The sequence below is a fragment of the Dipteris shenzhenensis genome, chromosome 30 (genome assembly GCF_047967505.1).
Source record: "Dipteris shenzhenensis isolate YYH24624 ecotype China chromosome 30, Dip_SZ_1.0, whole genome shotgun sequence".
Classification (NCBI taxonomy): domain Eukaryota; kingdom Viridiplantae; phylum Streptophyta; class Polypodiopsida; order Gleicheniales; family Dipteridaceae; genus Dipteris; species Dipteris shenzhenensis.
In genome coordinates, this window is record NC_141625.1 from 14,691,523 (window position 1) to 14,715,257 (window position 23,735).

Consider the following 23,735-nt stretch of genomic DNA (forward strand, 5'->3'; position numbering starts at 1 on the left):
TTTGAGGATGGCAGTCATGAGAGGAGAGGCAAGGACCTGAGATATCATCTCTGGTGTGACCAACACAGGTAAACTCTGCCAAATTTCATCTCTAGCCACATCTTTGGCCTGTGTGTCAGGATCTGCGGAAAGAAGGGAGGCATAGAAAGCTGTCGCTAAGTGCATGACGGTATCCGGATGAGACTACAAAACGCCGTTAGAGTCAATAAGTTGCGTGACACTCTCTCTACTATGTCTGGGACCAAGTGTAGAGAAAAAGTATTTATTGACTCTCCCTCCCATCTGTATTCAAAAGGACTCTCGTTCATGGGATGCATACTTTGCTCTCTGATCAAGCAATGTCTGCAAGTGAGCCCTTGCCGCAGCAAGGCACTCCTGTATCCAAGCATCTGATGGTCCTCTCTGCTCCTTCCTTTGCAAGGCTGCCAACTGCCGGCGGATACCAATTTGCCGCCTGAGTACCTCACCTCGCCGAGCACTAGCAACGGAGTGATAAAAGTCTATGATACTGGCAAGTGCTGTGGCCACATGTGAAGGACCGGCCACCCCCCCTGCATGTGAGAAACCCAGATCTTCAAGATTGCCTCTGTGAGAGTCTCATCTGTGTATAAGGCATCGGGGATCCTGATACTGTGAGCCCGTCCTCTCAGATGGGGCTCTGAGATGGACAAAACACGAGAGGTTGAGGAAACCAACCTTACGTCCGTCAATCAGAAGTAAAACCCACTGGGCCCTTAGAGGGGGTTATGGTACCGTGTCCAATGATCAGAGGGAGAATAGAATCTAAAACTGATATGCATGTACCTCCTCTGGTTCCCAAGGTAGTAAGCCAAAAAGTCCAGCCTGAAAGCAGCTTGCCTGACTTGGAGCAATCTTTGACATCCAGTTTGTGTTCCTGAAGAAAAATAATGTCTAGGGAACCACCTGAAACACCTGGATGGAGCTGATTCTTGATCACTTGTCTGCGACGGCAATGGGATGCTGCCCAATTGTTGTATATTCCAATCCTCATCGGCGGGAGGAAGCGGGTTGGAATACCTTACCCGACTTGGTGGTAGAAAAAGAACCCTCCACCGGAGCTGACCTCCTACCATACACACGAGGTCCAAGGGGAGGAAAGTCCACTGGTGAGAGAGAGAAAGATCTCACAAAAGGCATGCCGATAATTGGCTCTCCGAAAGTGGAAGGTACAAAATCATCCTCTGGGAGGTAAGAGAGGTCCTCCAGAGCGGAAAAGGAGTTCCGCTAAGCTGGGGAGGGGGTACGAAGGATTCCTACCGAAGCAGGGAGAGAATGTAAGACCCCCTTCCCTCTATCCATAGAAGGAGGCACCTATACTAGATCCTGATCAAGAAGTGCTGTAGACGAGGTGTCAACTACCTGGGTTGCTGAGGAAGGTACAGCCTGATCCAGGGGTGGAGTCGAACAAGGCTCCTGAACACTAGTCTCCTCCCGAGGCTCCAAGGGGGTAGCCTTCGAAGCGGTGGAGGTGTGATATGAAGTAGAGGGCCTAACCGCCACCGGAACCCAGCGTTGTCTAGAGGTGGTGCGGGGTGTAGGAGGGACTCGAGTAGCCCTAGGAGGGGGGGGAGCCTGTGTCTGAGGCGGTGCCTGTGGAGCGGTAGGTCTTGCTCTTGCTCTCTGTTGTAAGCTAGTACGAGCTGGTTGCTTTCTCGGCCTCTTTTTCTTCTTTGGGCAATCTTTGGCGAAGTGCCCCGAGGATTTGCAAATCCTGCATTGGTCCTGCCGACCTGCAACCTCAAATCTCTGGCGGAAGAAAGACCCGTCGGGTCGCTGTAGCATGATGTGGTCATCTGAAATATTAGGGTCCCGGACAATGACCCTAACCCTGGGTACCCCATCCATCCTGATGAAGAGGCCCACCAGGAAGAGGGGGGATCTCTGCTACCACACCAAACCTCTTGCCAATAACTGAAAGAAGCCGATAAACTGAGGGGAGACCAGGGAACCTGATGAAAACAGAAACTCCCTACTTGTCCTCTTCAACTGGGTCAAAGCCCAGTTGAAATCCTCCTGTAGCCTAGAAATAGAAACCCGGCCTGTAGCAGGTCTCTTGTGACGTCCGGGGAATCTAGACACACCTGAAAGAAACCTCGTCCCAACAAACGAACATCCTTAAGGTGGGGGGCGAGCTCCTAGGGAAGCGCCGCAAGCATCCAATCTCTAGCTTGTGACCTGAAGGGGTGGGAGCCATGGATGCGTGCGAAGAGAGTCGTGGAACACTCATGCTCCAAATCCTTTTGCAACTGCTGTAGCTCGTCTTTTGAGAAAGAAAGGTTCTCGTGGCCAGTGTGAGCGGAGACGGATTGACTGAATGGGAACCCATTCGTCAATTGAGGTGGAATAGGCCGATTCAAACACAAAAAAGAACTCCATCCGCTTTCCTGAAGCCCAAGAGACCCCTAAAAGAGAATAGGGGTACACCAGATGAAGGAAGAGGGTGCAAGGAAGGAGGGAGAGAGAGGAATGACCAAGGAGAGGAGTCGTCAGCAAGGAGAAAGGGGGGGCAGCAAGAGGGGAGGAGGAAGGGAGAGGAGGGGAGGATAGAGGAGAGGAGGAGTGGAGGAGAGTGGGGGGGGGAAGCAAAGAAAGAGCGGGGGGGAGGGGGGCTGTGCAGGCAGCAGCGTGGGGGGGGGGCGTGCAGGCAGGCAGCAGTGCGGGGGGGGCTGCAGCAGCGCGGGAGGTAGAGAAGGGGAGAGAAGGAGGGGAGGCGGGGGGAGCAGCAGGTAGGGGGGAGGGGAGGGAGGAGGCAGCGTGTGGGTTTGGAGAAGGCAGCGCGCGGGGGAGAGGCTGGCAGCAGTGCGGGAGGAAGAGAAGGGGAGAGAAAGAGGGGAGTCGGGGGGAGCAGTAGGTAGGGGGGAGGGGAGGGAGGAGGAAGCAAAGAGGGGAGGGAGGGGGCAGCGAGGAGGGTAGCAAGAGGAGCGGGGGGCAGCAGCAGAAGTTTGCCTGCCATGGACATGTATGAGAACCCTCTTTGCTGCATTCCAATGTGTGATCATGGGACAATGCATGAACTGGCTCAAAAGCCCTGTGGCGTAGGCAATATCAGGCTAGGTGGAGCATAGATATATCAAACTGCCAACCAACTGCCTGTGCAAAGTGCCATCAAACTTTTCAGCAACATCATGCTTACTCAGCTTGAGTCCCTTTTACAATGGAGTAGCCACAGGCTTACAGTTCTCCATTTTAAATTTATGCAACAACCCCTTCGAATACTTTGTCTGTGACATAGAAATCCCATCATGGGTCTGCCAAAACTCAATGCCAAGACAATAGTGCAATAGACCCAAATTTGTCATGTCAAAGTTGTGACATAAAGCGGACTGCACTGCTGTAATTTGCTGCAAATCACTGCCAGTGAGTATGATGTCATCCACATATAGTACCAACATGACCAATTCTGATTTTTGCTGCAGAACATATAGATTTGGGTCTGTATGAGTGTTGACGAAGCCCTGGGACAGCAAAAACTGATGTATCTTCTGATACCACGCACGAGGTGCTTGCTTCAGCCCATATAGAGCCTTCCTGAGCTTGCATACCTTGTGCTCTTGTCCCTTTGCCTCAAAACCTTGGGGCTGATGTACATAGACCTCCTCTTTAAGATCTCCATTGAGGAAAGCAGTCTTGACATCCATTTGGTACACTGACCAACCATAAAACGTAGCAAGAGAGATGACAGAGCGAATGGTGGTCATCTTGGCCACTGGAGCAAAAGTCTCCTTATAATCTATCCCCTCCTCTTGTGCATACCCGTTGGCAACCAAACAGGCTTTGTATTTCTCAACTGTGCCATCTGAATGGTATTTCATCTTATAAATCCATTTCGTGCCAACCACATTTTTTCCAATGGGCGCATCAACCAAGTCCCATGTGGCATTCTTCTCAATGGATTTCATCTCAGGTTCCATAGCTTTTTGCCATGCCAGATTATGCTGAGCATCCTTGAAGATTTGAGGCTCGTTTTCAGCTTCCATCACTGAGGTCATCAAAGCAAAATTGACATTTTTTTTATTTTTCCTGAGTGCTGGCCCTGGTTTTTCCTAAAGTAGGCTGATCCTTAGCATCTTGAATGGTCAACCTTGCCCAACGTGGAATAGATTTCTTTGCTGTACCACTTGGGACTGCATCAACCTCTTTAGTGGCCTCACGACGTTGATAATGCCTCCAAACATGAGGCTGTCTATTCTCATTAATTGGTTGCAAGTCTGAAACATTTGAGGGAGAGCCATCCTCAACATGTGGATTTGAGGGAGAGCCATCCTCAACATGTGGCAAGCCATCTGAACTATGAGAAGTAGAAGGGGAAGCATCAAGAGACTCCGTCTCATCATCCTCAAACTGAATGATGTCCAAAGGGGTGCCATCGTATGGTGGCAAGTCTGCACTAGCGGGCTGCATGCACTCATTCTCAGCAAAGAGAACATCTCTGCTGATTATTACCTTCCTGGCAGCAGGATTATAAAGCTTAAATCCCCTGAACCCCACAAAAATGCATTTGACACTCTTGTCATCAAGCTTTGTCCGATGTGCATCTGGAACCAAAGCATATGCCACTGAGCCAAAAACTCTGAAATGACTAACCTTTGGCTTAAAGCCATACAAAGCCTCAAATGGAGTCACATTAACCAAAGCTTTGGTAGGGCATTTGTTCTGAATATAAGTGGCTGTCACCACTGCTTCTCCCCAAAAAGCCTTTGAGACCCTCTTGAATTTCAGCATACACTCGTCATTTCCATGAGAGTACGATTCTTCCTCTCAGGGAGTGGATTTTGCTGTGGTGTGTAAGGGCATGTCAAGTGATGTTTAATCCCATGCTGCTTCAAAAATCCCTGGAATGCATGTGACATGTACTCTCCCCCTCTATCCGAGTTGAGTGTTCCAATTCTAGAATTGGTTTTGTTCTCAGCCATAGCTTTGAACTGCTGAAACCAATAGAACACCTCAGGTTTTTTCTTCATCAGAAGAAGCCATGTGAACCTGGAGAAGTCATCTATAAAGGTCACAAAGTACCTTGCTCCTCTATGCGTGGGAATAGTCATGGGGCCACATACATCACTGTGCACTATCTGCAACACTCTGGTTGCCTTGACCCAATTCTTGCCTTGTTTACTGAATGGCAAGCGATGCAGTTTGCCAAGTGCACACCCCTCACACACTTCATTTGCTGGTTGCTGTAATTTTGGCATTCCTTGAGTCATATTATTGTTGCACAAGTAGGACAATGCCCTGTGATGGACATGTCCAAGCCTGGCATGCCATTAATCAGCCTGGGAAGTGTTTGCTATAGCCAATACCTTCTGATGATAAGGCTGAGCATCGAGCTTGTATAAGCCTCTGTCATATGTGCCTATTGCTACAACCTCATACCCTTTCTTTGGATCCTTGATCCTGCATTTATTATCTTGAAATTCGACCAACATATGTTGATCATGGGCAATGCTTGAAACTGAAATCAGATTTTGCGTCAAATCTGGAACATACCAAACATCTCGGATATACTTAACTTTCCCATTATCAAGTTGAATGGGAATGTGCCCAACTCCGATGATGTCTTGAGAAGCATCATTGGCACATGTAACCTGTCTGCCATGAACATGTGTGATGCTCTCAAACCACTCTTGGTGAGGAGTCATGTGCTTAGTAGCACCACTATCGATATACCATGTATCACTTGCAACAAGGGAAGCATCTCCTGATTGATTTTCAGCATTCAAATCCCCCCTGGCATCCATCTTCTCATTAAATGCAGCAAACACAAAATCTCTATCACCTTGGGCAAGATGAGCTTCACCATGTGCATTTGAAGCATAAGTTTTAGTGAGGGCAACAAAATTACTGCTAGAGCTATCCCTTTGCCTCTTCTTTTCATTGGCAATCCTTTTCTGATACTCTGCGATGTAATGCCGTGGCTTCTTGCAATAATTGCATTTGCCCTTTTTTAAATTTTTGCTTGAACTGCTTGCATTCCCCTCCTTGGGCTGAGTTGTATGGCTGTGTTTTGGCTCAAACTTTTTCTGAAATTTGCCTTTTGCACCCATGGCAAGTGCTTGCTCACCCTGACGAGAGGCTTTGGCAAAATTTGAGCATCTCTCCTCTTCCTGCAACAAAAGCCCAACTAACTCATCGAACGAGAGTGGGGCTGCCCTGAGAACAATGGTCAATGAAGTGACGAATGTGCCATATGAGGGCCCTAAGCTATTGAGAGTAATAGAGACGAGCTTTTTGCTTTTGCCCTTTTTTTGATTCTTGCTTGAATTGCTTGCATTCCCCTCCTTGGGCTGAGTTGTATGGCTGTGTTTTGGCTCAAACTTTTTTTGAAATTTGCCTTTTGCACCCATGGCAAGCGCTTGCTCACCCTGACGAGAGGCTTTGGCAAAATTTGAGCATCTCTCCTCTTCCTGCAACAAAATCCCAATTAACTCATCGAACGAGAGTGGGGCTGCCTGAGAACAATGGTCAATGAAGTGACGAATGTGCCATATGAGGGCCCTAAGCTATTGAGAGTAATAGAGACGAGCTTCTTGTCTTTTATTTCCTCATCAATATTTGCGAGTTGATCACGTAGATCAGTGATCCAAACAGTATGATCAGTGATGGCCTGGCCTTACTGCATCTCGAGATCCTGGAGCTGATTTGTCAAGGCAATGGCCCTTGCCTCATTCTTAACATGATACATGTTTTCCAATCTTTCCCATGCTGCCTTTGCATCCTTGCACGACTTGATAGTCGTCATAATGTGCCTCTTCACATTTGTGGCAATCAAAAACATCGCTTGGGCACTGCGGCGGTTAAACTTCTTCTGCTCCTCCATCGATGCTATGGGACTAGTAGGAGGGACTGTAGCAGTCTGCTGTCTGCCTGTAGTCTGACCCAAAGAAGCTGCGCTGGATGTAGATGAGCCTGCTGTCACCTCATCCCCACTAACAATATCCCACAAGCCCTTACCAACCAAGATGTTCTTAAGCATAAATTACCACAAGGCATAGTTTGGTCCATAAAGCTTGTCACCCTCGGACAAAGTGCCAAAATTGTCTGAAAGAGTCGACATGATGCAAAATGGGATACCCAAAAGCTGCAAATGTAACTACAAAAAGAACTGGAAGTCCCAAAAGTGCAACTGGCTGCAAATGTGTCTGCAAATCCCAAACTAATACTGGCTGTAAATGCAAAGTATGACTGGCTGCTCTGAAATGCCACTGACTGCACAATGCAATCACTGCAAAAATGGCATCAACCAATCACTGCACTCTGCTGCAATCTGAATGCAATCCCAAATTGAAAATGCACAACCCAAATCTAAAAGAGCGCACCCACGAGTGCTCAAATGCATCCAACGGAGCTTAAAAGCATTTACAATTGTAAAGTAACTGCAAATCTGCCCAACATTGTAGAGTATCTGCAAATGCACCTTAGAGTGCAAGAGTATGGCTGCAAAAAGCAGTCGTGAAGCGAAATACACAGCTCAAAGCACTTACTGAAAGTGCACCTTGGCTTGAAACACCTGCAAAACAGTCCACTGATTGTGTGGGCAAGCTGTAGATGACAAAGGAGCTGAAGTGAGCTGCTTGGAGCTGAATGAAGCTGTCGGGAGTACTTCTGAACACCACAATACACGTGTAGAGAAGAGCCTGGAGCTGCTAGAACACACGCGGGAGAGGCTGGAGTGGAAAAGAGTTCAGATTTGAGCAAAAAGACCGAAAAGAAATGGAAAACTGCTCGAATTGCCTTCTGACAAGTCGTACGGACTCGAATTCAGGTTCTGACAAGTCGTATGGACTCGCGGCACAGTCGACAGATCCGTACGGACTGTACGGACATATGCTCAAAACAGGCTCAAGCTGTGTAACATTGCAAATGAACAATGTACCTTGCAGTGCACTTGCAATACGAGCAAGAGAAGTTCCCGAAATTGTTCTGGAACTGAAAAACGTCCAGATCTGAGAAAAAACGCTGAAAAATGCTTAGAATCACCTTTTGACAAGTCGTACGGACTCCTGGCACTGTTGCGCAACTATCCGTACATAGTCATTTGGCCGTGTGGGTGTCCGTATAACCGTACGGACAAAAATGTGCAAATTTCCCTCGTCTAAAATGGCACAGGATAGGTATGTTTGTTTGTGGGAAGCTGTAAAATTTCAAAAAATGTCAAAATCGGACCTCAAAAAAGTCCAGATCTGAGAAAAAACGCTGAAAAGTGCTTAGAATCACCTTTTGACAAGTCGTACGGACTCCTGGCACTGTTGCGCAACTATCCGTACATAGTCGTTTGGCCGTGTGGGTGTCCGTATAACCGTACGGACAAAAATGTGCAAATTTCCCTCGTCTAAAATGGCACAGGATAGGTTTGTTTGTTTGTGGGAAGCTGTAAAATTTCAAAAATGTCAAAATCGGACCTCAAAAAGTCAAAAAATGGCCGCTGGACTGTTTCTAGCGATGAAACGAGACACCGGACTGAATTGGAGCAAAATGTGGGCTGCCCGGGTCAAATGCGAGCTATGGGAGCTGAAACGGAATAGAAGGTGGGCAACCAAGAACAAAACTAGAGCACCAAGCTTGCGGAAGTCTGAAAGCAAGCACGGTAATGGACTCTAGTGACAGATGCTTTGATATCTCATGTAAGAACAAGAATGGAGAAGAGCCGTGAACACAAGAGAACAAGAATTGAATACAAGTGAACTCCATTTCAAATGCTCAAATGAAACAATACAAGTACTTGGTATATATAGTACCCAAGTACTGGTCAACCATGTACTTGACTTATGGCCTACAACACCATATCATTGTAGATATGTCTACACCCCAAGTCATGAAGAATAAGGAATGGACTAAAATACTAAGAGTACTAGATACCCCCCTCCAAATAATCCTTGCTTGTATGCATTCCCATAAGCAATCTTGAATCGACTCCACAGCAAAAGGCAAAAAGGAGTGGTTCCTCGACCCAGACCCCCGGCTTCTTTCCTCCGGATCTTGGAGACTTTGGCTCTACGGGGGAGTTCCCATTAGGTATTTGCAATGGGACCCTGGAGAGTGGGAGTGGATTGATGCAGGGCATCGAGAGAAGAGCATCTCCTTCTTTCGTTACACGGTCAGTAATGCCAGGAGATTCTAGCTCAGTAGTAGAGGTTGGATACCTTCCAGAGTTCCTCATTGGGAGGCATTTGATATCACAGCGGATTTGCAGAGGTGCTTCTGGAAGAGACTCTGGAAATCCCACAAGAATAGAAAGATCACTCTTTTCTTTGGCTTTCTATCCATGGTGGGATTGCAGTGAACCTTTGGAGATCCAGGTTCGGAGCTGACCCTACTTGCCCTCGTTGCCTTCTGCTCTGGAGACGATTCAGCATTGCTTATGGGATTGCAGACAAGCGAGGATGATTTGGAGGGGGGTAGCCAAGATTTTCAGTCACTTTGCTCACTCCCTAGTCTTTATGACATGGGGTTCAGTGGCTTGGCTTTCTCTTACGGGGCCTCAAGTTTTCTATGAGAGACTTGATTCTTATCGGGCCATTCGTCATCATTAGGTTGAGTCCTGTTCTTTGGATGTGGTACCACACCTTCCTTTTGCAGTTGTACATGCCTCTGTGGATACCTCTTGGGAGATTCTAGCGAGCATAGCAGCCTGGCATATCTGGAGAGCTAGATGCACAGAGGCATTCGAGGGAACTCGGGTTCATCCCTCGCACACATTGGCTAGTTCATCCCTCGCACACATTGGCTAGTATCTGGACAGACACTGGACAGACACCATACATACCTTGATGGCCATATGGACGAGTCTGCAGGGAGACTCCCGCAGCCTCAGGTTTTCTTTGACATGGGGCTCAGTGGCTTACAAGCTCTTTGGTCTACATGTGAGTACTTTCATTTGTTCATTGCTTCGCCAGTTCATTTTGTCTTTCTTTGAGTATCATTATCTCTCTCCCTAGCCTACCCTCTCTATGGGGTGGGAGTATATCTCCATCAACGTGGAATGAGATAGAGAAAATGCAAAAGTCTTTCATTAGGAGGCACCTGGGCATCAAGGCTACTACACCATACTCTTTGTTACTCCTAGAGACAGGATGTATACCCATAGAGCTACATGCTCTGAAGAGAGTACTCAGATACATCACAAAGGTCAAGTGCATGGATAATGAAAGGCTACCAAAGAGAGCATGGAATGAAAGTCAGAAGCTTCAAAAGACAAACAAGGGCAAGATTTTGACATCCGGATGGGCACAGGACCTAAAAAAATGGTTCAAGAAGTGGGAAGTAGAAGAGTATTTAAACTACTCTTCAGAGGAGATTGATGAAGAGGCTTTTCATTATGACCTGCTGAATGCACTACACAGGAAATGGCAAACAGCAGAAAACAAAGATAAATTTGAGTACTATCGCACATATATCAACCCCGAATATTGGTCAATTTATACAGGAAGGGAGACAACAACGCAGAAGTACATATGTACACCTATAGCAGTGCATAAACGGAGGGCTTTAGCCTCACTTCGCACCCGATCACACCAGCTGCAAATAGAAACAGGGGGATGGAAAAAGATGCCAAGGGAGAGTAGAATATGCCAACTATGTGATCAAGGTATGGTTGAAACAGAAGAACACATGGTAATGATATGCCCTCACTATGCACACATTAGGGAAGAGTTCAATCACCTCCTTGAGGGACATAACAAACTGGCTGATTTGCTGCATAAAGGGTCACCTTCAGCTTTAGGAACATTTGTGTATAAGCTCTTCAAGCATAGGAATCCACCTGAATCCTAGAAGGTGGTTTCTCTTTCCACCCTCCCATCTTCGGGAGGAGCTTTCATGTACTTGTGATATTGTATTGCTCAGGTCCCATAGGCCGGTTTTGGTCTTCAGAGGACGATAATATATTCTTCTTCTTCTTCTTCTTCTCTCTCTCCCTTCTCCACCATGTGCCTTCATGTGGTATCAGAGCCTGCTTTCCACTTTCCTCTTCTTCTTGCTCTACCTAGAGGATGAGAGAAGCCCGCAAATGGAAGCTCCCCTCTCCTCAAGGTAGAGCCTCCCTTCCTTTAGCCTCACCATGGTTGCTCACCATCAACTACCCCTTCAGCTCTAAATGCCTCGCCAAGAGCTGCTTCTTTGCCTCGCCATCAGCTGCAAAACCAGCCGTATATTGTGACGCACACAATCCGTACAGTCTGTATGGACTGTTCCGGCCCATACAATCCTGTACAATCTGCTTGCCAAGCCTCCGTAATGCTCTCGGGACTGCTGCCCCCCGCTTGCTGCACCGTACCAGCCCGTACACATGCCATTGCTGCTCATTGCCTACGGGATGCATGCCATTGTTGCTCTCTTCCTCTTCTCCTCCAAATGAGCTGAACTATCCTCAATTTTTTGCTGCTCCCTCTCTCTCTCCAACTCTCTCATGATGACGTCTCTTTCCTCCAACTCACTGTTCGTGGAGAAGTTCAAGGGTGAAGGATTCCCTACTTGGCAAACTAAGGTTCAGTTGCTCCTCATGAAACTGCACTATGTTGTGTTTTTAGAGGATGAGTTTGGGAATGTTCCTGGATTCATCTAGGTATATGCTTCTGCCGTATTAGCGGACATGCAAATTTCACCTTGTGAAGTTTTCGTCCAAGTTGCGGCCTGCTAGTATTGCGATAATTCTATCTATCTTAAATGGCGCGTTGCCCTATCAACTAGATTTAGATTTAGATGCTCGTTTGGGAGAGACTAAAATGAAATCGTTTAGACTTCACAAGCAGTTGTAGCTTGAATGAAGAGATTTGGACTACTTTTTGATTAGCCTTCTCCTTTAGGTGCACTGTACTCCAAGGGCAAAGGCAAATTCAAGCCTTTTAAATGCAATCACTGTGGGAAGCTTGGACACAATTGATGCTTTGACACCGACTCATGCTCTCACTGCCGACATCAGAGATCTCTCTCTCCATTCAGAGGTCTATGTACCTGATGATCGGGACTTTTGTTTCTGATCTATTCTATGTGTGCTTCGGTACTCTGCCCTGGGTAGTCTCCCAAAACTGCTTGTAATAATGATTCTTGTGTCCTTGAGTCAATAAAGGTTCTTAGCCTTGGATAGTCCTACTGAAATGATGCTTTATTTCCTTTATGAGTAGTGTGTGGCTTCCTACCAAGTCCTATTATGAAGCCAAGGGGGGATGTATTGTGGGAGCCTTTCTATTGGATTTGATGGGTCTCTCTATCAGGCCTGGCTGAGTTCTACGATGTTGGTGCATTCCCTAGACCGATGTGTTGGTCAGCTAGCCATGCTTCATTTGGGCCTCTGAGCTACTTGGGGTGCACAGAGCAGTAGACTTCATTGTCATGTTCTGTTCTTGGCTTCATTCCAATAGTCCCTCACCTTTTCTTCATGGGGGGATGTTAGAGTACGAAGTCAAAGTGAGTGTATTTGTGTGTACTAGGTCCCTTGGACTTATTTTATAGTCTAGTGAGTCCTAGACAGTGCCACGTGTCATGTGGGAGATTATGCCATATGCATTGTGACTTTCTAGATTTTACAGGCTCACACTACATAGTCTTGTACTAGTCTTGAGTCTTTTCATATCAGTTAACATCAAGCGATCTACATGTGAGTATTTTGGTTCATTGCGATTTCCTACTTCCATTTGAGTTCATTTCCATTATGCTTGCAATCTTTCCTTTTCATTCCTAGAGATAGCTTGCCACATGTTCCTTCATCTTCTTTCTCGAAAAAGATCACCAGAACAAAGATTCTCCAATCTCTTCTTCAGTTACTACAGAGGCTCTTGCGTGCACTAGCAGATGGAAACCCAGGCCTACACCAACACATGGAAAGTCAAGGCCATTCAAGCTTGCAAGTGCACCTTTTGTAACAAGCTTGGTCATACGGAGGACAAATGCTACCAGAAGCTTGCCAAACAACAAACTAAGGATCATGCCAGTTGGGTTGCATCCGCAACAAGTGACAATGAAGATGACGACCCTCGACAAAGTTTATGCTCTTATTGCTGAAATCGGACATTTCTCTTTCCCTCCACAGGACGATGGAGATGATGATCCATATATTTTCTAAGCGTGTTCTATTTTGGGTACTTTGCCCTGGGTTATTTTAAAAAATGGATGGAATAAATTATGTGTGTTGAGTCAATAAGGTTCTCTACCTTGGATAGTCCTCCTAAAATGATGTATTGCTTTTATATTTATGGTAGTTGGCTCCATGTCCCTAATCAGTCCCTGGAGCCAAGAGGGGGATGTACTGTTGAAGCCATGTATTGGCTTTGATAGGTCTATTTATCAGGCCTGGCATGTGAGTTCCAGGATGTTGGTACATTAGTCTCCTAGACCTCTGAGTTGGTCATGAAGAGACATGGTAGCTAGCTAGGAACGGAATGGAAATATGAAAAGCATAATGAAAGGCAAAATGGAAAGGAAGGAAAGTACAAGTGCAAGGTAATAACCAAAATACTCACAATGTATTGATAGCTTGATGTTGACTGATATATTAGATAATAGACAAGTACAACAATATATAGTGTGCCACTAGACTCTAGAAAGTCACAGTGTTTATGGGATATCTCCCAATATGACACGTGGCATGTCTAGGACTCACTAGACTATAAAACCACTAGTACACTCATTTTTTACTTGCTTTCGCTTCATATTCCAACAGGCCACGCATCCATGTATGATGAGCCTCTGAGCCATGTTAGTTGAGCCTCTGAGTCTATATATCATGCTCACTTGCCTCTGAGATAGCATGGGAGCCATGTCTAGTTCTAGATTGTCATTGCATAGTTCGATGACCATAATTGTCATGTGCTTGTTTCCATTCGAGTAGTCACTCACCTTTCCTCCAAGGGGGGGTATTAGGAAATGGAGTCAAGATGAGTCAATTTGGTGTATTCTAGTGTGAGTTCTAGTCTAGTGTGTCGTATGGATGCCACGTGTCACATTGGGAGTTATCCCATATGCATTGGTGTCCATATGTGTGTGTGTGCGTGTCAAACCGATCAAGTATCAAGCTACAAGCTCTTTTGTCTACATGTGAGTCCTTTCATTTGTTCATTGCTTAGTCATTTCATTATGTCTTTCTTTGAGTATCATTATCTCTCTCCCTAGCCTAACCTCTCTCTCTCTTCCTTCTCCACCATGTGCCTTCAATAGCAAGTATCGATATGTTCCTAAATTGGTTAGAGACCATGTACATGACACCAACAAATAATATTAGATGTAGTAAACCATGATTGTTTCCAGAGGGTATCTAATTTGTTAGGACATCTGCAAGGTCCCTGCTGGTTGAGCCTTTCACAAACAATATCTAATTTTGGGCTTCTGTCCCTTAGTATTTGATGATGGGAAATGCATGCTTTTTGGATGCACCATTTGAGTGCCAATCTCAAAATGCTTGTATTCGTGATTTTGCATTAATGTACAAGAATTTAGAGACACAATAAGTTACAAATATTTAATAGCTTCTATGGTCCATTGAGTTTGTACTATGTTCTTAACACACAGTTCATATTACATTTCCAAAATGCATTCGTCTACTCTTCTGTCCTACAAAAGGTCAATTCCCCTTGAAAAGGGAATTTACATTGCTTCTTTTCAAAATATATACTATCTCTTTTTCATGATTGGTTGCACATGTTAGTCATGAAACTGGGTCAATGTTAATCTAGGTTGCAAGAGAAGCAAGACATATTTATTCAGGCAGAAGGCTTTCTAATCAGCTTCTAGATGAGGTACTCTTTTCATATTCCCTTAATCTAACATCCCCAATGCAGAAACTTTACACAATATCGTATGTATAGCATAGTACACTCTCATATTACGGCTCTTACACATGAATAAAAGAGAGAGAGAGAGAGAGAGAGAGAGAGAGAGAGAGAGAGAGAAGTAGAAGAAGTAGAAGTAGAGTCTATTAACGTCCTTGGGGGGCCAAAAATGACCCATGGGACCCGTCTCAATACAATGTAAAATAGAGTCTCCTCAAGGAGAGGGGTCAGGAGTCTATGAGTTCCTGACGCCAGGTAAAAAGACGAGTGATAAAAGATCCCAATGCTGCTGGAGAGGCAGTAGAGAGAACTGATGTCAGCTGAGCGGAGTTCTCCAGTATTTGCTGGTGGTCCTCCTTGATATGTGCATATCGGGGGCACTGTAGAGCCACATGTGCCTCCGTCTTAACTGTCTGCATGTCACAAAGGGTACAGACTCTAGCATGGCTGGGCTGATGCATCCAAGCTCCCTTCTCAATTGCAAATGTATGAGATTTGGTACGAAACCTGGCTATGTTTCTGCGATATAGAAGGGGGATAGGTGTGCTAATATAAGGCTAAGCATGAGTCTCTATGGACATGTATGTAGACCAACATGTGGGATTTATGTTGTCTTGGTAATATTCCAGCTTTACCCTCTTTTCACTTGTCAGCCAGTGAGTTTGCAAAGTGCTCAGTAAAGACAGTTGAAACTCTTGCATGGTGACCTTTTTAGGCGGCATGGTCAAATATGCTTCCACTTTCCATCTGCTGAACCATTTTCTTATGTTGGTTGCCCATCCTGTACAGATGATCTTACTTTTGTGGTTCTTTTGGAGCTTTGTGCTGGAATTCCATGCTTTATGAGGCAACCTATCAGGTTGCATTTGTTGCACCTCTATTAGGTATTGCATAGCTCTGATCAGTGCATGAAATTCAATCGGCCTCCTTCCCATTTCCAACAGAAGTACTGAGTATGGAGTAGTGGGTTTGACACCAAGGTGTTGCCGTAAGAAAGCCTTTTGCATTTTCTCAATATCATTCCATGTAGAGGCTGAAATACTGCCTCCCCATACTTCCACTCCATATAATACTGTCTGTACTACATATACATCAAACAATACATTTCGAATTTTCCAGTTCTTGGTGTCAGTGTGCCTGCAATCATTCTCAAACATTGCCACCATTTCCCAGCCAGTGTCCATCCTTCTGTGTATACATTGCCACCATTTGTGATCTGCCGGGATATCAACCCCTAGGTATTTGAAGGTGCTGACATTCTCAATAATCTGTCCATCAAAGGTGATCTTAGGGGGATGTTCTGGCTGATTGGTACAGACTGCCATCATCTTTGTTTTTCCGACATTCACTTGCAGCCCACTTTCCCTACAGAAATTCTTGAGCACTTGTAAAAGTTTGTGCATAGAGTCTGGATCATATGCAAAAAGAACTACATCATCAGCGTATAGCAACAATAGCACTGTCCATAGTCCCCATTGCGGTCCTTGCAACCCTTCCTCTGTTGCAAATTCATTGATGAGTTCCTCCAGTTGATCAATGCATATTCCAAACAAGGTAGGTGATAGAGGGCAGACTTGCTTCACTCCCATATTACTCTTAAACACATCTGACATACCCTGTGCTTGTTTGAGTCGGCATAATACCTTTTCATAGATACGAGAGATAACTACTCTCAAGGCCAATGGGACTCCTATTGCTTGCATTCTCTTCCATAGTCCTCCTCTTGGAATTGTGTCAAATGCTTTCTTGAAATCCACAAAGCAACAAAATAAAGTGCGTCCTCTCGATCTGCACTCATCCATGAGGACTCTCAAGGTAATAAGGTGGTCGGCTGTCGTGTGCTCCTTGCGAAAGCCTACTTGTCCAGTGGCCCTTTTCTGGGCCTCTTCTACCCATGAGCTGATTTTCATTTCAAGCACCGTATTGAAGAGCTTGGCCAATGTAGAGCTGACCATTATAGTTCTGTAATTTGTGACTGAATTTTTGTCTCCACCCTTGTGTAACGGCTGGACCCAATTTTCTTGCCATTCCTGAGGAAGACGATGGTGTAGAGCATGTGTTAGGATGTGTGAGAGCCATGTTCTTGCTCGGTCTCGTGTCCATTTCACAAATCAGCTTGTATCTTCATGTGATCTGAGGCTTTGCCATTAGCCATCTTCTTTAGTCTAGCTTCAATGTCTTCAAAGGTAAAAGGATTCACTTGGGTTTAGAGGGGTGTGCCTGTACGTGTTGGAGAGCATCAGGAGGAAGCTACTTTTTTGGAGCTCAGCCAAGCTGGATCTTGCTTCTAGAGTTGTGGTGGTCAACCAGGTCCTCTTGACCGCGGCCTGGTTTGTTTGTTCTTGCTGTTGTTGTTCTAGGGACTGCATTACTCAGCTCAAGAGACTGATCAGGAATTTTCTTTGGAGTGGGCTTGATGGCATAGCAGATGCCTTAGCCAGGGTGGCTTGGGAGATCCTCATCCTCCCTACACAGGAAGGGGGTCTTAATATTATTGATTCAGATTTACAGTGCAGAGCTTTACTTTGCAAGTTGGTGGTGCGGGGACTTATGCCAGGGCAGGAACTGTGGAAGGCCTTTCTTATTAGCAGCATACAGAGGTGCACACCTTCTTCAGGAGGAGACTGGATGAGCAGTATTAGGTGGATCTTTACCACAGCACACCTCAGATCACCTTCGTCCCCTCTCATGGTTGCCATTCTGAAAGCATGGGCTAGTTTCAGGAGTACTCTTTGGAGGATTCCTCCTTCCTCTCGAGAAGAGATTGATAGGCAACCCATCATGTGGAATGATAGTATTTTAGATGATCATGGCAGACCACCTGGAGCCTCACTCTACATGCAGTGGTCCAAGTGGGAGAGGGGACCTGCATCATCTTTGGGGTCTTGGAAAGCTTTCCGCAGGCTTCCAGAGGAGACAAAATCTCAGTTGACAGGACATCTTAGAGGGAGTGGAGGGAGGATCTTGCAGATTGAGGCAGCCCTTCCAGAGGATTGGGTAGACACAGATGGTATGCCACTCACTTGTTCCACTTGGGTAGGTACTTTTACGAGAGGCGGTGTTCCGCTTCAGGTGTTGGCCTTTCGAGACGCACAGGAGGATGCTTTAGTTTTTAGTGTGCAGGATGGTGGCAGATTGCTCAGATCCACAGAGGACATCTTGCTTGAGTCTGCTTTTCAGCCTATCAGGGTTGTAGGTCTTTTGGTGCAGGGATCAGATTCAGAGTGGTTCCTCGACCCAGACCACCGACTAGTCTCCACCGGATCTTGGAGGCTTTGGCTCTACGGGGGAGTCCCCATTAGGTATTTTCAGTGGGACATTGGAGAGTGGGAGTGGATTGATGCAGGGCATCGAGAGAAGAGCATCCCCTTCTTTCGTTACACGGTCAGTACCAAGAGATTTGAGGTCAGTAATAGAGGTTGGAGACCTTCCAGAGTTCCTCATTGGGAGACACTTGATATCACTGCGGATTTGCAGAGGTGCTTCTGGAGGAGACTCTGGAAATCCCACAGGAATAGGAAGATCACTCTCTTCTTTTGGCTCTCTATCCATGGTGGGATTGCAGTGAACCTTTGGAGATCCAGGTTCGGAGCCGACCCTACTCGCCCTCGTTGTCTCTCTGCTTCGGAGAGTATTCAGCATTGTTTATGGAATTGCAGACAGGCGAGATGATTTGGATGGGGGTAGCCAGGATTTTCAGTCACTTTGCCCACTCCTCATTCTTTATGACATGGCGATCAGTGGCTTGGCTTTCTCTTACAGGGCCTCAGGTATTCTATGAGACACTTGACTACTCTCGGGCCATTTTGGTTGGACGTCATCAGATTGAGTCCTGTTCGTTGGATGTGGTACCACACCTTCCTTTTACAGATGTACATGCCTCTATGGATACTTCTTGGGAGATTTTAGGGAGTATAGCATCCTGGCATATCTGGAGAGCCAGATGCACAGAGGCTATGGAGGGTACTCAGATTCATCCCTCGCACACTTTGGCTAGTATCTGGATAGACACCGTACATACTTTGATGGCCGTATGGATGAGTATGCAGGGAGACTCCCGTGCAGCCTCAGCTAGGAGGTCTTCTTTCTTCAGGGAATGGAAGGATTCTCCTTTCTTCTCTGAGACTCCTTCAGGGTTGAGGTGGCACTTTCAGCCTCAGCCTTGGTTGTTTTCCACCTCACTTTGAGGGGGTTTTATTTATCCTCATGATTTCATGATGTATTCCGCTTTGAGCTTGCTCTGGCGGGTTTTTTCTCTTACTTAATAGAAGTCTATTTCTTGGAAAAAAAAATTTTGTTTGGCTAGTTGACTCATGAGGCTCTTATGCTGAGGCAAACTTTTCTATGTACTTTCCCCTGCTATGCATATTCTATTTCCTTGTTGGACAGATTTGACAGGTTCTCGCCTCCCTTGAGATTATTGGTCTAATCCATCTGCCTTTGGAGCCAGTTCTTGTTTTACTGATTATGTGCCTAGATATCTTAACAGAGGTATTCCTGCATTTCGTACTTCTCCCTTGGATTTATCTCTTGATTTGTAGAACTCCATTTTTTTTCTCAGATCTTGCCATAAATTTTCAGCATTTTCTGTATGGCTAGCTCTGCAATTTTTACTTCATCCTCTAGGATATCTGTAGCATATAATCCCCATTGCTCCATCCACTTGTGGCCTCTCTGTGCCATCCTGTATTTTTTGTTGCCTCCATGTCTTTGTGTTGGAGTCTGCTTGCATCCATGTTTACATTGCGAAGGTAAGTGATGCATTCACGTAGAGCTTCCCCTTTGGGGGGTATCATTCAGGGTATGGGTTTGCACTTTGACCTCCAGCAGTAAACTATAACTAACTGGTCATCCACATCAATCACAGCCAGAATGCATCATTTCCAGGCACTTCCATTAGCTAAATACCACTGAGAAACCATCTTTAAACACACTAAAAGGGAGGCTAGAATGCCCTTGCTCAGAAACCAAACACGAGACGCAGATTGGCCCCAAATTCTTTGGCGCCCCTTTTCGGTATTTATTTATTTCTTATGGCAATGGAAAATGCTTTTACAACAAGCGCTCACCCTTGCACTTTGCTTCTCTAGAAAATCCACTGTCCAAGCCAATTCCTGGCTTCAATAGGCATCTATTTCCAAGCACGCACTAGCACCCAATTGCCAAGGCAAGGCTAAGGCATTTCCTAGTGTCTGTGTCAACTGACATCTGACAAGCATTCCAAAAGGCATCCAGCTTGCTTTAGAGGGTTTGGCAGTCCCATGATCCAATGTCCAGCGTCTCAGGGTGACAATGCAACAACACAGATCCCAAATTGCACAAGTGACCTCAAGGTAGGAAGAAATCCATAGCACTGTCCCTTTGGCATCAATCTAGGCACACCCTCTATGTCTGGATGTTTGTCCACAGCCTGAATGACCAAGCGAGAAATGGAAACAACAAAAGAGCAACAAGCTTCGGAAATGACAAATGGAATCTCAGAGCCCCATCTGAGAGGACGATCTCACAGTATTAGGATCCCCGATGCCTTATACACGGATGAGACTCTCACAGAGGCAGTGTTGGAGATCTGGGTTTCTCACATGCAGGGGGGGTGGCCGGTCCTTCACATGTGGCCACAGCACTTGCCAGTATCAGTGACTTTTATCCCTCCGTTGTTGGTGCTCGGCGAGGTGAGGTACTTAGGCGGGAGATTGGTATCTGCTGGCAGTTGGCAAGGCAGCCCATGTGATCCCAATTCCTGAATTGACCTCTGGAGAGTTTCCACTAGAAGATGCACCATTCCAAGTGCGAGGGGGTGGAGGTTGTCGAATAGAAATAACTTTTCTTGGACTTTGCCATCCATCAATTAGAGGTTTCGGTCCTTTTGCTGAGGGTTGAATAACAGGAAGCGAAGGGGAAGAAGCAGTCCCATTTGAAACCAATGGAGCTTTGCCTTTATCCTGATTCACAAAAAACTGTCGATTACCTCTATTTTTATTCCCAATAGAGGCAGGAGCATCCTTAGTGGGGAACAGGCAAAGTGGCAGGAGGCATTTTATGCTAACTCATTGGACACTGCGAAGCCATGTGCATCAAAGAGCAGAGTATGCCTTTCATGCACAGGAGTCATTTTGGATATAGAGTCAATAAACACTTTTTCTCTACACTTGGTCCCAGACATAGTAGACAGAGTGTTAGGCAGCTTATTGACTCTGACGGCATTTTGCAGTCTCATCCGGATACCGTCATGCATTTAGCGACAGCTTTCTATGCCTCCCTTCTTTCCGCAGATCCTGACACACAGGCCAGAGATGTGGCTAGAGAGGAAATTTGGCAGAGTTTACCTGTGTTGGTCACACCAGAGATGATATGCTCACTTGATGCACGCTTTACCAACACAGAACTCAAGACTCTGTCCTCTCCCATTTGACCCCTTTTGGGATGTCGTGGCATTTTAGACCACCTCCATGGCTTTTTTGCCACATTGTTGAGGCTAGGGATAGAGTACTTTCTCTCCCACCTGTTGTATGATTCGTTTTGAATGGAATATATCACTCTTTCTTTTCAGTTCAGCTAGGATGCAGTAGATAGATGCAAGCCATACCAGTGGAGTGGATGGATACAGACCACTTGCCTATTTCGGAGTCCACCTGGTTGGGGGCTTTTACGAGGACATGTATCACTCTGCAAGTTATAGCCTTGCGGGATGCAGATGAGGATACCCTTGTCTTTCAGGTTCATGTAGGAGGCAAACTCCACAAATCTTCAGAGGACATTCTCTTGGAGACTCCTTTTCAGCCTGTCGGGATTGGAGGATAAATGGAGATGGGTAGAGACTCACAGTGGTATCTTGATCCAGACCCCATTCTCCTGGCTCTTGGATCTTGGAGGCTTTGGTTGTATGGAGGTTCCCCTATTAGATCCTTGCAGTGGGATCCAGGGGAATGGGAGTGGATAGATGCAGGGCACCGAGAGAAGAGCATCCCCTTCTTTCGTTCCACGGTCAGAAATTCCAAGAGATTCCAGCTCAGTTGTGAAGGTTGGAGGCCCTCTAGAGCTCGTCATCGGGATACTTTTCAGATTTTTACAAAGATGCATAAAAACTTTTGGAGGAGACTTTGGAAATCCCTCAGGAATAGGAAAATCACCTTATTCATCTGGCTTACTATTCATGGAGGGATTGCAGTGAACTTGTGGAGATCCAAGTTCAGGGCTGACCCTACATGTCCTCGATGCCACTCAGCGGTTGAGTCAGTGCAGCACTGCTGCCTTTGGGAGTGCACTCAGGCGAGGACAATTTGGAAGGGTGTTGCTAGGATACTTTGCATTTTTCATAGAGTACCCTTCTTCATGACCTGGGGACTAGTTGCTTGGTTGTCACTCACTGGTCCACAGGCTTTCTTCGAGGAACATGACACCGACACAGCTTTCTTTGTTCAACGACACCTTGTCGAGTCATGCTCCCTCCGGGATGTTCCGTTTACTCCATTCAGAGCTCCCCACGCTTTTGTAGACACATCTTGGGAGATTCTGGCGAGTATTACAGCATGGCATATTTGGAGAGCCAGATATACAGAGGCTTTGGAGGACTCCCAAGTTCACCCTTCTCAGACTATGGCTAGTATCTGGGCAGATATCTGGGCAGATACTATACACACTTTGATGGCCATTTGGGCGAACATATAGGGAACCTCCAGGACTGCTACTGCTAGGAGGGTTGCTTTTCTCAGAGTCTGGAAGGGTTCTCCTTTCTTCTCTGACTCTCCTTCAGGGATGAGGTGGCATTTTCAGCCGCCACCTGGTATTTTTGTTTGCTCATTCTGAGCTGTTTTTTCTCATGCTTGACATGATGTACTCCTGCACTTGAGCTTGCTCTGCAGTTTTTATTCATACTTAATGAAGTACTTTTCTTGAAAAAAAAAAAAAAGTTTACTAATTGGTTGGATGCTCTGCATAGTCATATGGGTTTGAATACTTCACAGTATGGTATTATTCTTGAGATAGCACTAAAGGTGGATTTTCCCTATGACAGCTTCTCTTCGTTGTGGCAATGTTTCTTTGCCTATGTCTTGGCCAAGTTACAGAAGGGATTCTTGATCATGTATCGAAGCACTATGTGGTAGCGTATCTATTCAGGTCTTGATGTCATTCATGGGGCTAGCAACATGCATGTGGGGGCTAGTGGGGCCTTGATACTTCACGGGGACTTGACTTTCTATGTGCAAATAAACCGTGGATACTGAAAAAAACTGTAAGATATGATGTGAGAAGGGGGTCCAATCCCTTGGTGTAGCTCCTACGCCCAAATGTTAGGCCAAGGCAAGGAATAGAGGGCTCAAAAAGTTGACCCCAAGTGAAGGCATAAGTGTGTCATTGGTAAGGGGGTTAGAGGCTTTAATGAGCCACGTGGTAGTCTTTTGTTTGCATGTGATTGTGAGTGTTGTCTTTTCTCTCTACCTTGGATTTCTCTCTCTAGCTTTGCACCTTGAGGCTGCTCATGTGACATACAGGATTCCTCCCACCCCCCATGATCACCCATAGGGATTAGATTGCATGCATTTTGAAGCTGTTGCACGTGTTTCGAGGCTGCACCATCATTGGCACATATCCTGAGGTCTGATACAGATTGTACGGCTTCCCTGCAAGCCATTTGAGGTTGTGTGGTTTTCTTGCACGCTTTCCAATAAACCGAAATTGCTGTACAGATCAGGCTGCATGCATTCCAAGGCTGTACGTATGGTACAAGCCCGCTGTACAGCTCGTTTTTGCTGGCTGTGATCATTTCAACACTGTGGCATGCGAACCAAGGCTGATTGTATGGCCCTTCGTCACGTATTTTGAGATATTGTTCCTTCTCTCTCTTGCATGCACCCGGAGGCAGACTGCTGGCCATATAGACTTCTCTCTCCTGCCCATGATCATCTTTCCCTCTGATACTAGCATATCTCTCTCTCTCTCCTAGCTGCCCATTTCTCT

General features: G+C 46.0%; 1 protein-coding gene across 2 annotated transcripts in view; it reads left to right on the plus strand.

Annotated features, from left to right (window-relative positions):
• LOC147881754 (uncharacterized) overlaps window positions 1-23,735 on the plus strand; it is a 171,526-nt gene that overhangs the window by 19,590 nt on the left and 128,201 nt on the right. The window contains exon 6 of one of the 2 annotated variants that reach the window (XM_087402103.1): window positions 14,682-14,744. The exons of the other annotated variant lie outside the window; for it this stretch is intronic. Coding sequence (XP_087258229.1) covers window positions 14,682-14,744 — 63 coding nt within the window. The remainder of the gene's footprint in view (window positions 1-14,681; window positions 14,745-23,735) is intronic. 2 annotated transcript variants of the gene reach the window in all.